Source organism: Hylobates moloch, unplaced genomic scaffold (genome assembly GCF_009828535.3).
Source record: "Hylobates moloch isolate HMO894 unplaced genomic scaffold, HMol_V3 SCAFFOLD_19, whole genome shotgun sequence".
Classification (NCBI taxonomy): domain Eukaryota; kingdom Metazoa; phylum Chordata; class Mammalia; order Primates; family Hylobatidae; genus Hylobates; species Hylobates moloch.
The window spans coordinates 47,746,755-47,761,534 of NW_026652294.1; the positions used below are offsets into that span (position 1 = coordinate 47,746,755).

The 14,780-nt window shown below is 47.6% G+C and overlaps 1 protein-coding gene across 3 annotated transcripts in view; it reads left to right on the forward strand.

Moving 5' to 3' along the window:
- PECAM1 (platelet and endothelial cell adhesion molecule 1) overlaps nt 1-14,780 on the forward strand; it is a 91,351-nt gene that overhangs the window by 26,441 nt on the left and 50,130 nt on the right. For all 3 annotated transcript variants that reach the window (XM_032138219.2, XM_032138221.2, XM_032138218.2), the window contains 2 exons: nt 10,108-10,401; nt 12,926-13,231. In XM_032138219.2, the coding sequence (XP_031994110.1) occupies nt 10,108-10,401; nt 12,926-13,231 (600 nt within the window). The remainder of the gene's footprint in view (nt 1-10,107; nt 10,402-12,925; nt 13,232-14,780) is intronic.

The following is a 14,780-nucleotide window of genomic DNA, read 5'->3' on the forward strand; positions in this document are numbered from 1 at the left end:
TTTCCCAAAACTGTGGTGCTCTCCCCTCTCCCCCTCCACCCCACATGGAAGTCAATTGCTCCCTCCTTTGGGTTCCTAGAGAATGAATGTTCTTTGTACCTTCAGGGAAGACGTTGGAACTGCAGAACGTGGCACAGGGAGCGACTCTCCCACTGCCTCCTCAGGCCTCTGCCTTGTTTTACACTCAAGGAAACAGACCTGGAGGCCACAAGGCACTGAGCGAGCAGGGTCAACACTGGGGGTGGGCAGGGCGGCAGCTGGAACCAGGTCTCCATTCCTTAGGCCCCCCAAGGCCAGCATTTGCAGTGCGTGGCCTGCAGGCTTGCTCTGCATCTCCCGCTCTGCGGCTGCGGTCCTGGGACAGCCTCAGCCCTTTCCCTTCCTTCCATCTCAGGCCTCTTTGTTCCCCTCCAGCCCGCACACCACTGCAGCTGCCTGGCCTCAGGAGGTGACCACTGCTGCATCTTTACCTAGTAAACAGTCATCTGGAGGGAACTCCCTCAACTTCCCTCCTGGGCCTGGCTGCGAACTTATCAGCCTCCCCACCCATCCTCTCCGCTTCCCTCCCGGCCTCGGAGGACACATGCACCCTGCTTCTCAGCTGATGGGGGCCAGCCAGGCACCTAGGCTGAGACCCTCCCTCACTCCCAGGACCCCGCTCCTAGGTGCATTCATGTCCCTCTCCCCTACCACCACTTCTAGAATCTCTATTTCTGCTTCTGGCTCTGTTCTCTCAGTGAATGGGAACTCTTTTTTTAGGAAAAAGAAAAATCACACGCAGACACCCACCCCCACCATTTATCTTGTGCCCTCCTCATCTGGCCTTTCTAGTTTCCTTTCTCAATTGAACCTCTCTGAAAGTTAGTTTATAATCTGTCCCTACCCCCCTCACCTCTCAGACACGCCTCACCTCCCAGCAGCCTGGCCGCAGGCCCCACTTCTCCGGCTGTTGGGTCTCCTCTTGCTGAGGGGTCACCAAGGACCACTTGATGCCAAATGCAACGGACACTTCCAGCCCTCGGCTCCCTGTACCCCTCTCCTGCCTTTGACTTTTGATCGTGCCCCAAAGCCTCCCTCCTTGACCTTCTCCATCCTCTACCCTGCTTTGTCTCCTCCCTCTCTAACAAACCCTCCTCCTTCTCCCCCAGGGCTGCCTTTGGACTTACTTTGTCTTTTCCTGGAGTCTGAACCCCGTCCTGGTCTCTGCAGGCTCCTGGTCTTATCCTCCCTGGAGAGCAGCTCCCCTTTCAACACCTCCACATTCCCCTCCTCCCCTAAATCCACACTCCTCCCACCTTCACAGTCCAGCCCTGGCCTCTGCCCTGAGCCTCCAGTTAACACAGGCAGACCTTTGATGTCTCCTCCCGGTCCTCCTACTGGCCCCTTGCATGCAGCTGCACCACCATCACTTTGTCTTCCTTCCTTATCTTTTTCTGTTTTTGTTTGTTTGTTTGTTTGTTTATTTGTTTTTGTAGAGACTGGGGTCTCATTCTGTTGCCCAGGCTGGTCTCAAACTCCTGGACTTAAGCAATCCTTCTGCCTCGGCCTCCCAAAGCGCTGGGATAACAGACATGAGCCACCACACCCAGCTGCGTGTGGCATTTTCTATTTTAGTTTGGTGGCACACACATCCGCCTGGGAATCTAATCCAGGAAGTTTATCTTCCATTCTTTCAACCTCATATCCAATCAAACAAAATCTTTTTTTAAATTGTGGTAAAATACAAATAATATAACATTTATTATTAATGACATTTAGTACATTCATAGTGTTGTGCAAACATCACCATTGTCTAGTTCTAGAACATTTTCTTTCTTTTTCTTTTCTTTTTTTCTTTTCTTTTTTTTTGAGGCAGAGTCTCACTCTTGTTGCCCAGGCTGGAGTGCAGTGGTTGGATCTCAGGTCACTGCAACCTTCACCTCCCAGATTCAAGCAATTCTCCTGCCTCTCCTGAGTAGCTGCAATTATAGGCATGCACCACCATGCCCGGCTAATTTTTGTATTTTCATTAGAGACGAGGTTTTGCCATGTTGGCCAGGCTGTTCTCAAACTCCTGACCTTAAGTGAACCACCTGTCTTGGCCTCCCGAAGTGCTGGGATTCATTTTAGAACATTTTCAACACCCCAGAAACAAGTCCTGTTGAGTCCACTCAAGAGATCCCCAGCCTATCCTTCCCTCATCCCCACTGCACCTGCCTAGCTCAGGCCTCATCAGCTTTCCCCTGAACCACTTCCAGGCTGTTTACTGGCCTCGGGTGCTGTCACATCCCTCCTGATACCCTCAGGACAGGGCCCAGCTTGTCAACACAGCAGGCCAGCCCTCCATTCTGGCACCACAGACCCAGCCACCTGGCCTCTCTAGCTCCACACTCTGGTTTCTGTAATGGGCCATGCCCAGAATGCACTGATTTCTCACACCCCTGTGTCCTGGTACACGCTGTTCTCCTACCTGGAGCACTCTACTGCCTGTCCTTGGCCTGGCAGGCTCAGTTCAGTGGTCACTTCTTTCAGACTCCTTGATGTCTCCTGGGCAGCCCTTCCTCTTGGTGCTTACTGGTATCACTGGAGTCCAGCTATGTGGCCCCACCAACCTTTGCTGTTTGGGACAGCAAGGATGATTTCTTATTTACTCTGTCAGCCCAGCACCTGGCCCAGGTGCTCGACACATGTCTCATGGATGGGAACTTGAACTGAACTTGGAGATGCTTGAGATTCGGGTAAGAAGATGGCTCAGTGTGCTCTCTGATGAGCACAGAAGTTCATCAGGGACTCTGTGCTTCGTGGCTCCCAGTAATTTTCCTGATGAGGGCAGCCCCTCCTTCTCCTGCACCCTCCACTTTCTCTCTGAGTCATTTCCAGGTTGAGGGCCAGGTGGCTGGCTGACTTATGGTGCCGCATGTTTCCAGGGAGCACCACCATCCACTGATGAGTGGCCTTGAGGTCAAGGTCCCACTGTTTTTAGCATGTTGGGGTTTGGCACTGTGGTCACTGGCTGTTGCGTGGTGACTTTCCAACTTTGGATCCTTCTCCGTCAACCTTCATCTCCCCAGGTTGGAAAGATCTGACCTCTTTAGGCTGTCCCACAGCCCCACCCTTCATCACAGTAATCTTGAACCTTTTTGAGTTCAGTAAGGAAATCTGTGGGCTCTCTTTCCAGAAAAAGCATACATTTGCACACAATTGGACGCAGTTGATGAGCCTCCTAACACCCACCCATGCACCTCCCAGGGGCGGTGTCCCCCAGGTTGTGAACAGTCACTCTGTGTAAATAGTGAGACCTACAGGCAGTAATTCAGTTTGGCTGTGCTTGGCTGGTTTATTTAGAAAGAAGATAATGTTTCCCATATTATCAAAACAAGAATCAGGTAGAGACTTTTGAAGTTTGGTTGCATGGTATATTTGTTACCTATTTCTCCTTAACAATTTACCTAAAACTTACTGGCTTAAGGTAACACAGATTTATCATCCTGAAGTTTCTGAGGGTCAGGAATGCAGCAGTGGCTGAGTTGGGTGGTGCTGGCACCGGGTCTCATTAGATTGCAGATAAATTGTTGGTCAGGGTTGCGGTTATCTGAAGGGCTTGACTGAGTCTGGGGAATCTGCTTCCAAGCTCACTCCTGTGGCTATGGGCTGGAGGCCTTAGTTCCTCATCCTGGGGACCTTCCACAGGGCTGCTCAGGCCATGACTGCTGGCTTTCCCCAGAATGAGGGATCCCAGACAGGAGAGAGAGTGACCAGGATAAAAGCTGCATTGTCTTTTATTACCTGATGGAGTATTTTGTTGGTTGATGTTAACGTGGGAGGCGACCACGTGTAAGTGTGATGAGCAGAGGGCAAGGATCATTGGGGGGGCATCTTGAAGGGCGGCTACAGCAAGGGAGATGGTGGTTGTGGCGGTAAAAACTAGGCCACTGTTCTTGTTGTTTTGTCAATGATATTTGTGTTAAGATGAAGAGCTGAGACTCATATCTTGATAGATTTTCTAAAATGCTTTTCCTTTTTCCATCCTGCTCTCTCTTCTCCCTTGTCTGTTCGAGCTAGCCATGGGAATGTGGTGTTCCTGCCAGTGCATCCATTGAGTTCATTTATTGTTAATTTATTTATTTTCTGAGATGGAGTTTTTGCCCTATTGCCCAGGCTGGAGTGCAATGACGCGATCTTGGCTCACTGCAACCTCTACCTCCTGGGTTCAAGTGATTCTCCTGCCTCAGCCTCCTGAGTAGCTGGGATGACAGGTGCCTGCTACCATGCCCCGCTCATTTTTGTATTTTTAGTAGAGGCGAGGTTTCACCATGTTGGCCAGTGGGTCTCAAACTCTTGACCTCAGGTGATCCACCGACCTAGGCCTCCCAAAGAGCTGGGATTACAGGTGTGAGCCAGCACGCCCGGCTGAGTTTATTTGAGCAGATAATGTGTGTTAGAGTTGCTTAGAAAAACAAGATGGTGGAAGTGCCCCATGCTAGTGGGTACCATCCCTACTGAAAAAACCACTGCTTGGTGCGTTAGCCAAATTTGCTTTAAAATTATTTTTTAAAAAGGGAGGGCTTTTATAAAAATCAAATGAACTAGGACTGGTCAGTAGGAGGCTCAGGCAAGGGTTGTGCTGAGGCTGGAAGGCCCAGAGTAGGAAGAGCTGTGGAGTGCAGACTGAGCTCTCCAAGGGCAGACACTGCCAGCCTCACTGTTCTCTGAACCCCCAATATGAGGGACAGTGCTTGGCACAGAAAAACCCCCTTAAATGTTTGCTATGAATGGTGCTAAGGAAGAAGGCAGAGAATGTCAACCAGGTGCCAGGCACTGGGCAGTGTATACATGGCCCCTTCTGTGCCCTCAGCCACTTTGGCTCAGTCACTGTTTAGGTTAAAGATACCAGAGAAGGCAGGTATTCATGTTGCTACTTTGTAGGCGGAGACGTGGTGGCCCAGAGAGGTTAAATAACTCCCGAAATCACCCAGCTAAGGACTGTGGGATCAGGGGTTTAAACCTGGTATGTCTGACTCCCTTCTGTACCCAGCACTGTCTGCTGGTCTAGGGCATAACCAGCTAGGGATGGGCAGCTCGTTCAGTAAACAGGAGAGCAGATGAATGACTCATGTGGAGAGCACGCAGTGGAGTGAGCAAAACTGGGAGGCTGGAGAAGTCACTTTAAATTAACCTGAAAATGTTTCATATGCTTTTTATTTTATTTATTTTTTTTTGAGATGGAGTCTAGCTTTGTCGCCCAGGCTGGAGTGCAGTGGCGCAATCTCGGCTCATTGCAATATCCGCCTCCTAAGTTCAAATGATTCTCCTGCCTCAGCCTCCCAAGTAGATGGGATTACAGGCGGCTGCCACCAGGCCTGGCTAGTTTTTGTATCTTTAATAGAGATGGGGTTTCACCATGTTGGCCAGGAGGCTGGTCTCGAACTCCTACCTCAAGTGATCTGCCCACCTCAGCCTCCCAAAGTTCTGGGATTACAGGCATGAACCACCACGCCCAGGCTTAAATATGGTTTTTATTTGAAAAAAAAGAAAAATCCCTAGAAACATGGAGTGGAGACACAGCTTTAAAGCTCTGAATAGTCGATTTTCAGCTCATGCCTGTAATCCCAGCACCTGGGGAGGCTGAGGCAGGATGATTGCTTGAGGCCAGGAGTTTAATAGCCTGGACAACATAGTAAGACCCCATCTCTAAAAAATTAAAATTAAAAAATAAAAAAAGAGTTGACTTTATTTCTGTAACTAGAAGAATCTAGCTAACATTTCTCAAGCACTTTATAGGTGCCAGGAACTCCACTTTAAGTACTTAAACTCAGGTTCTCATTTATACTTACATTCCTTGTGCCTATTGTATGGATAAGCAAACTGAGGCTCAGAGAAATTTAGGGACTTGCCAAAGGTCACACAGCTTTGTTAGTAGCAAAGATGAGATTTGGCCCAGGTCTGGCTCCATGCACTTGATTTCTGCTCTTTAGTGTCTCCTGGTTGAGTCACTGGAATACGCAGCATAGCTTAAAATGAAGGAGGAAATACTGAAGAGGTAATGGAAGGAGACCTGACTGTCTCTGAGAGGGAAGAGAGTGGTTGGGAGGGAACTATATTAATTGAGGAGTGCAGAGAAATCAATATGGTCTGAAGAAAAAAAGGATTTTTTTGAGATGGAGTTTTGTTCTTATTTCCCAGGCTGGAGTGCAATGGCATGACCTTGGCTCACTGCAACTTCTGCCTCCCAGGTTCAAGCAGTTCTCCTGCCTCAACCTCCCAACTAGCTGGGATTACAGGCACCCACCACCACACCCAGCTAATTTTGTATTTTTAGTAGAGACGAGGTTTCACCATGTTGGCCAGGCTGGTCTTGAACTCTTGACCTCAAGTGATCCACCCGCCTCGGCCTCCCACAGTGCTGAGATTACAGGCATAAGCCACCGTGCCCGGCTGGTCCAAAGAAAATCTTGTGTCGAGAGCTCATCCAGCAGGCTCCTTAAATCAGGAGCTTGTAAGTTGCACATAAAGACAAAAAAGGGAGTTCCAAAGAGTAACGCTGTGGGAAATGACTTCAATTTAAACCATCATCTTGTTTCATCTCATGGACTGGTCAGACACCATTTTTGTTGTTGTTGTTAAATTAATTGCTCAGAATATAGCAGCAGGCACAAATTGTGGTACTCATTTTAAAATTGAAGATTAAATTTTAAATTACCCAACAAAGGCCTAACTTTGTTAAAAGAGAGGGAAAGGACAGGTTCTGCCAGTATCTCTGGCCAGCTAGCTAACTATTTTCTTGTTCCAAAAAAATGACTTGGGACCACTTATAAAAATTATGTATTGTTGTTCAACAAGATACAATTAATGAGGAAATCAGGATGAAAGAAAAATAAAGGCAGGGAAATAAAGCTATGGCCCATTTAGCACAAAACACATCCCAAAGATTGCTAGAAGCAGAGGTGAAATTTTGGCTGTATGTTAGCAATCAAAGCAAAAGGAGGAACAAGGTCCATTAGAACATTCTCAGAATCCACAAGATAGAAATGAATCAGTTGTTCAGCATAAACACAGTGTTTCCTGGTGCTGTTGGAACACTTTGTGAAATTAGGGACAATATCTCATCAACATCCCAGACCAACATCCCAAAAGACCATTTCTTAATAGCTTGCATCTGTGCTTCTCCCTACCACATAGCCCCTCCCTCTGGAGATGACCACTATGCTGACTTGTAAAATATTAATCTTATATCCAGCCACCTTTCTTTTTCGTTTGTTTGTTTGTGTTTTTGCAGACAGTCTTATTCTGTCACCCAGTACAGTGTTGTGATCTCAGCTTACTGCAACCTCGGCCTCCCAGGTTCAAGTGATTCTCCTGCCTCAGCCTCCCAAGTAGCTGGCATTACAGGTGCATGCCACCATGCCTGGCTAATTTTTGTATTTTTGGTAGAGACGGGGTTTCACCGTGTCAGCCAGGCTGATCTCGAACTCCTGGCCTCCCAAAGTGCTGGGATTACAGGTGTGAGCTGCCATTCCTGGCCTTATCCAGCCACCTTTCTAAACTCACATTTATTTCAAATAATTTGTCTGTAGACTCTTTGAGGTTTTTACATATCATGTCATCTGTCTTTGAGAGTTTTAAACATTTGACTGCTCCATTCACTCAAAAATTTTAAAAAATTCCATGATCGCATTATTCATACTTCATGGAGATACATGGGGGGCTAAGAAAGCATACCAGACATAGTTACTTTCAATCCCAGGTCCAAATGCTGGATAGGTAGCTTCCTTGAGAATGGGCATGGTAGAAATTTTTGGGGGGACGTGTAGGGATTTGGGAAAAACACCTGGTTTTATGGTCATGGGCTTTCAGTACATTTTTTTCCAAATCCCCTATTGATCAATTACTTTTTCTTTCTTTATTTATTTATTTAATTTTTTTTAGATGGAGTTTCCCTCTTGTTGCCCAGGCTGGAGTGCAATGGCGTGATCTCAGCTCACTGCAACCTCTGCCTCCCGGGCTCAAGCGACTCTCCTGCCTCAGCCGAAGTAGCTGGGATTACAGGCATGCCACCACACCCAGCTAATTTTGTATTTTTAGTAGAGACAGGGTTTCACCATGTTGGTCAGGCTGGTCTCAAACTCCTGACCTCAGGTGATTCACCCACCTTGGCCTCTCAAAGTGCTCGGATTACAGCCGTGAGCCACTGCGCCTGGCCTCTTTTCTTTTTTTCTGAGACAGGATCTCACTCTGTCACCTAGGCTGGAGTGCACTGGCATGATCATGGCTCACTTCAGCCTCTACCTCCCAGGCTCAGGTGATCCTCCCACCTCAGCTTCCTGAGTAGCTGGGACTACAGACACATGCCACCATGCCCGGCTGATTTTTTTGTATTTTTGTAGAGTCATGGTTTTGCCATGTTGCCCAGGCTGGTCTCAAACTTCTGGGCTCAAGCGATCCTCCTGCCTCAGCCTCCCAAAATTCTGGGATTACAGGCATGAACCACTGCACCTAGCTTCATCCATATTTTTTAAGCCATGTATAGAACATGAGATGTTTGAAGTTGTTTTCTGACAGGAATTTGGAGAGTGAATATTTTGTGGTGCTGATTAAACCCAGATTCATGTGCTTGGAAAAGAGAACCACAGGGAAGGTAGTGAGTGCTTTGAGATATGTCAAGGGGTATAGCTAGGACCACAGGTGGGCTGCAGAAGCACCTACAGGCATTGCCAAGATGATCTCCAAAAAGCAGGCCACCCTGGTCTGCTCTGAAGTTTGGACACAAGTCCTGACCCATGGGCATGGTTCAGGATCTTCTAGCCTGGAAAATTTTCAGGGCAGTGGCCCACAACCAACCAACTGACAAAAACATGGCAATAGCTAGAGAGCACCCAGTTTTAAGCAATCTACCCTTCCATCAGCCTGCTGCTGTGAATGAGTCTCAATATGTGATCTGTAGTTAGCTGAATTCTATTGACAGCCTATGGTTACTGGATATAAGCCAATTCTGTTCTGGGGACTTCAGCCAGAAATGACACAATTGGCCAGTTGATCCAGAGCCTAGTTCCTAGCAGAGATTGGATAGCTGGTTGAGCGCTGTGGCTGTTTTGGGTCTTGACTGCAGATTCCTGTCGTTGGCAGAGGGGAATCTGTAGTCTTTGCTTCTTGGTAGCAGGTGAGGCTGAAAATGCAAGCAGCAGGCTAAAAACTGGTTTCAAGTCCTCACCATCTGGTGAAACCTCAGAGCCCATCGGATAGAAAATGCCAGCTGGGACTGTGCTAATTCGGTAAGGCCTGGGTGGAGAAGGAGGGCCTGGGCACGACCATCTGGTTTCGGAATGGAGGTAGCGGTCATTTATTAAGCACTTAATGTATATCGGGCACTGTACAGGAGACGTTCTGGCTGTTCTCCTGTACATTTCCTGCAAAGACCTAATGAGATGTGATTACCCCATCCTACACGTAAGGACACTGAGCTCAGAGAGGTTAGCTGCCCAGGTTCACACAGTAAATGATGAGCCAGGACTTGAACACTTGATTGCTTGAATCCTATACTCCCTCCAGGGGCCAAGATGTGGCAGCTTACAGGATGCCTACATCTTTTCTTTACTTTCTTTCTTTTGAGACAGAGTCTCACTCTGTCGCCCAGGCTGGAGTGCAGTGGTGTGATCTCACCTCACTGCAACCCTCGCCTCCCAGGTTCAAGTGATTCTCGTGCCTCAGCCTCTCAAGTAGCTGGGATTACAGGCCTGCACCACCACACCTGGCTAATTTTTGTATTTTTAGTAGAGAGGGGGTTTCACCATGTTGGCCAGGCTGGTCTCTAACTGCTGACCTCAGGTGATCCACCCACCTTGGTCTCCCAACGTGCTGGGATTATAAGCATGAGCCACCATGCCTAGCTCTACATCTTTGTCATACTCTGTTCCGTTGCCTTGGTGGGAAAAGTTGCAGCTTAGTACCAACTGCCTCCTGCTTGAGCCACTATGCACAGTTACTATCAGCCTGGCCCTGTAGGCATGTAGGACCCCTGGACTCAGTACTGCATAGGATAGGATAAGACCACATCTGATGTGGTGAAGGTCATCGGGATGATGTTGTTTCTGAGATAACAGGTATGTCTGCCTTCCTTCCCTTTGCATTTAGCTTTCACGATCAACAGTGTCGACATGAAGAGCCTGCCGGACTGGACGGTGCAAAATGGGAAGAACCTGACCCTGCAGTGCTTCGCGGATGTCAGCACCACCTCTCACGTCAAGCCTCAGCACCAGATGCTGTTCTATAAGGATGACGTGCTGTTTTACAACATCTCCTCCATGAAGAACACAGAGAGTTATTTTATTCCTGAGGTCCGGATCTATGACTCAGGGACATACAAATGTACTGTGATTGTGAGCAACAAAGAGAAAACCACATCAGAGTACCAGCTGTTGGTGGAAGGTGAGTCCTTGGAACTGAGCACAGGCAAGCAGATGGAGCATAACTCACAGTGGCATGAATAACAGCTGTGAATGAATAGTGACACTGGACTTAACTCTCCACCCATCACCCTCTCATTCATCTGCCTGGCATTTTCCTTACCTGAAAACGTAAGCACTAGACATATTCCCAATAGGCCAGGCCTCCCTCCCTCCCTTCCTTCCTTCCTTCTTCCTTCCTTCCTTCCTTCCTTCTTCCTTCCTTCCTTCCTTCCTTCCTTCCTTCCTTCCTTCCTTCCTTCTTTCCTCTGATGGAGTCTCACTCTGTCACCCAGTCTGGAGTGCAGTGGTGTGATCTTGGCTCACTGCAACCTCTGCCTCCCAGGTTCAAGTGATTCTTCTGCCTCAGCCTCCCAAGTAGTTGGAATTACAGGTGTGTGCCACCACGCCTGGCTAATTTTGTATTTTTAGTAGAGATGGGGTTTCACTGTGTTGGTCAGGCTGGTCTCAAACTCCTGACCTCAAGTGATCCACCTGCCTTGGCCTCCCAAAATGCTTCTTCATCTCATCTCATAAATTAAAATTTCTTCTTCAAGACTCAACTCAATGATGTCTTCTCTTTCCAGAACAAAATTGATCTACCCCAGGGTGCCATTCAGTACAGCTCTGATGCTCTCTCTACATTCAGTGGTATTTGTGTGTATAAAGGCCACAGCAGTGTGTTAAGACACTGTGTTCTGCAGTCACTCTGCCTGGGTTTCAATCTGGGCAAGTCCCTTAACAGCTCTAAACTTCAAAATCCTCACCAGTAAAAGGAAGATAACAACGATACCCAGTTCAGGCAATTATTGAGAGGGTTAAAAGGTGTCATGTGGGGAGAGTGCTTAGCAAAATTTCCAGCACCTAGTGAGTTCCTAATAAATGGAAATTTATTTATTTATTTTGAGACAGAGTCTTCCTCTGTCGCCCAGGCTAAAGTGCAACGGCGCCACCTTGGCTCACTGCAACCTCTGTCTCCTGGGTTCAAGCGATTCTCCTGTCTCAGCTTCCCAAGAAGCTGGGATTACAGGCACGCGCACTGTGCCTGGCTGATTTCTTGTATTTTTAGTAAAGACGGGGTTTTACCATGTTGGCCAGGCTGGTCTCGAACTCCTAACTTCAAGTGATTTACCCACCTTGGCCTCCCAGAGTGTTGGGATTACAGCTGTGAACCACCATGCCCGGTCCACAAATATCCTATTTCACTCAGTATTGCCATCCTTTCTTACACATCTATCTGCTCTTCTGGATAGTGAAATTGTAAAGACACAGATGGTGTTTGGTTTATTCTTATATCTTGAACAATGAATCTGGCTCATCGTAGGCATTCAGTCAATGTTCATGGAATAAATTAAAGTCAGTCCTAGCCTGTGGCTGCATTCAATAAAAGGTAACAACAATCACAGTGACACTGACAAATGCTGGCTACCTTTCCCCTCTAAGCATCATCTGTTGGGAATCTGATTGTGTCATCTTCCCAATAGGATTATAAACCATTGAAAACACCAAGTACATCTTGACCATATTTTATTTTTTAAATTTATTTATTTTTTGATTTATTTATTTTATTATTATTTTTTTTGAGACAAGAGTCTCACTCTGTTGCCCAGGCTGGAGTGCAGTGGCGCGATCTCAGCTCACTGCAACCTCTGCCTTCGGAGTTCAAGCAATTCTCCTGCCTCAGCCTCCCAAGTAGCTGGGATTACAGGCACCTGCCACTACGCCCGGCTACTTTTTTGTATTTTTAGTAGAGACGGGGATTTGCCATGTTGGCCAGGCTGGTCTCAAACTCCTGACCTCAGGTGATCCACCTGCCTCAGCCTCCCAAAGTGTTGGGATTACAGGTGTGAGTCACTTTGCATGGCATTAGTGGTGATTTCTGTGCTTTTGGTGCACCTATCACCCGAGCAGTGTACACCGTACCCATTGTGTAGTCTTTTATCCCTCGCCCCCTCCCACTCTTTCCCCTGAGTCCCCAAAGTCCATTGTATCATTCTGATGCCTTTGTTTCCTCATAGCTTAGCTCCCATTGAGCATATTTTATATTTTTTCCTTTCTTTTCTTCTCTTTTTTGAGACAGGGTCTCTGTTGCCCAGGCTGGAGTGCAGTGGTGGGATCACTGCTCACTGCCGCCTCAACCTCCTGGGCTCAAGCGATTCTCCCACCTCAGCCTCCCAAGTAGCTGGGACTACCAGTGTGCACCACTAACTACCCCTGGCTAATTTTTAATTTTTTTTTGTAGAGATAGCATTTCACCGTGTTGCTCAGGCTGGTCTCAAACTCCTGGGCTCAAGAGATCCACCCACCTCGGCCTCCAGATTTTACATTTTTCAAAGTACCTAGTACTGTGCTGGGCACATACCTGTTCAGTTATTACCTGGTAGGTCGCACTGGGTATTCAGAGAACAAAAAAGAGCCCTCTCATGGGTCAACTACAGTCACTTAGTGGAGGGAGGCTTGTATCTCTCAATCAGTCTGATACTGACAGACTTTCTCTTTCCCCATAGGAGTGCCCAGTCCCAGGGTGACACTGGACAAGAAAGAGGCCATCCAAGGCGGGGTCGTGAGAGTCAACTGTTCTGTCCCAGAGGAAAAGGCCCCAATACACTTCACAATTGAAAAACTTGAACTAAATAAAAAAACGGCCAAGCAAAAAAGAGAGAAGACTTCTCGGGACCAGAATTTTGTGATGCTGGAATTCCCCGTTGAGGAACAGGACCACGTTTTATCCTTCCGATGTCAAGCTAGGATCGTTTCTGGGATCCATGTGCAGACCTCAGAATCTACCAGGAGTGAACTGGTCACCGTGACGGGTCAGCGTCCTGCTCCCTTTCTCATCGTTCTTTGTGGTTTCTGGTTTGGTATGGGGAGAAAGGACCCAGAACTGGGAAGGGGCTGCTGTTCTCAGGACTTAAGACCTGTTCTTAATCATTTTAAGCCAGTATTTTTCAAGCTTTTTTGACTGTGATACAGCTAAATTGCATACAATTTTTCAAACAAGAGTTTCACCAACAACACTTTACTCTTTTTTTTTTTTTTTTTAACACTTTACTCTTAATATACATGATGATTTTTGTTTGTTTGGCTTGGTTTTTTGTCTTTTTTTTTTTTTTTTGAGACAGAGTCTCGCTCTGTCGCTCAGGCTAGAGTGCAGTGGTGTGATCTCAGCTCAGTGCAGCCTCTGCCTCCCGGGTTCAAGCGATTCTTATGCCTCAGCCACCGGAGTAGCTGGGATTACAGGCATGCACCACCACGCCTGACTAATTTTTGTATTTTTAGTAGAGATGGGGTTTCGCCATGTTGGCCAGGCTGGTCTCAAACTTCTGACGTCAGGCGGTCCACCCACCTTGGCCTCCCAAACTGCTGGGATTACAGGCATGAGCCACCACACCCAACCTTGTGTGTGTTTTTGAGACAGGGTCTTGCTCTGTTGCCTGAGCTGGAGTGCAGTGGCATGATTTCAGCTCACTGCAACCTCCGCCTCCCAGGTTCAAGCGATTCTCCTGCCTCAGCCTCCTGGGTAGCTGGGATTACAGGGGCATGCCACCGTGCCTGGCTAAATTTGTATTTTTAGTACAGACAGGGTTTTACCATGTTGGCCAGGCTGGTCTCAAACTCCTAACCTCAGATGATCCACCCACCTCGGCCTCCTAAAGTGCTAGGATTACAGGCGTGAGCCACCGTGCCCAGCCTATTTCAGTCTTTAAACACTGGCCATGATGCACTACACTGATGCATCATGTGATCTGTAGTTTGGAAGCCACTGCTTTAAGCCATCAAGGGTCAGACACCAGGAAGTTGGTTTTGGAGGGGATCGGGAGGAAAGAGGGGCCAGGTCCTCAGCCTTGGCCTCCTGTTGTTCAACGTAGATTTGCGTTGGACAAACAGCAAACAAATGAGGTGGCCTGGGAAATGCTCCCAGGAGAGAAGGAGGCAACAGCAGAGGGAAGCTGGGGAGTGTCCAGGACATACAGGGCTCTAGGACAGGTAGTCAGCCACTCCCGGGACCCCGTCTCATTTGCCAAGCCGGAAGAAGTCAGGGGAAGGCACACCCATGTAGATATTTGCAAATATTTCCAAAGTAGGAAACTTAGTTTGTCATAAATGGTCCCCTTCTCTTGGCATCCCACTTTATCCTGCCCATTGTGTGTATGTGTGTCTGTATGTTCTATTATCTGATTATAAAATCATGTGCGCTCTGGGTAGAATTTTCAGACACAAGAGCAGGATATAAAGTATGTATATAAAGTGACAATCATTCATAATGCCTCTACTTAGAGAAAATCATGCATGATCCTCTAGACTTTTTCTACATATATTTACATATCATACACATACCCAGCCACACACACACACACACAC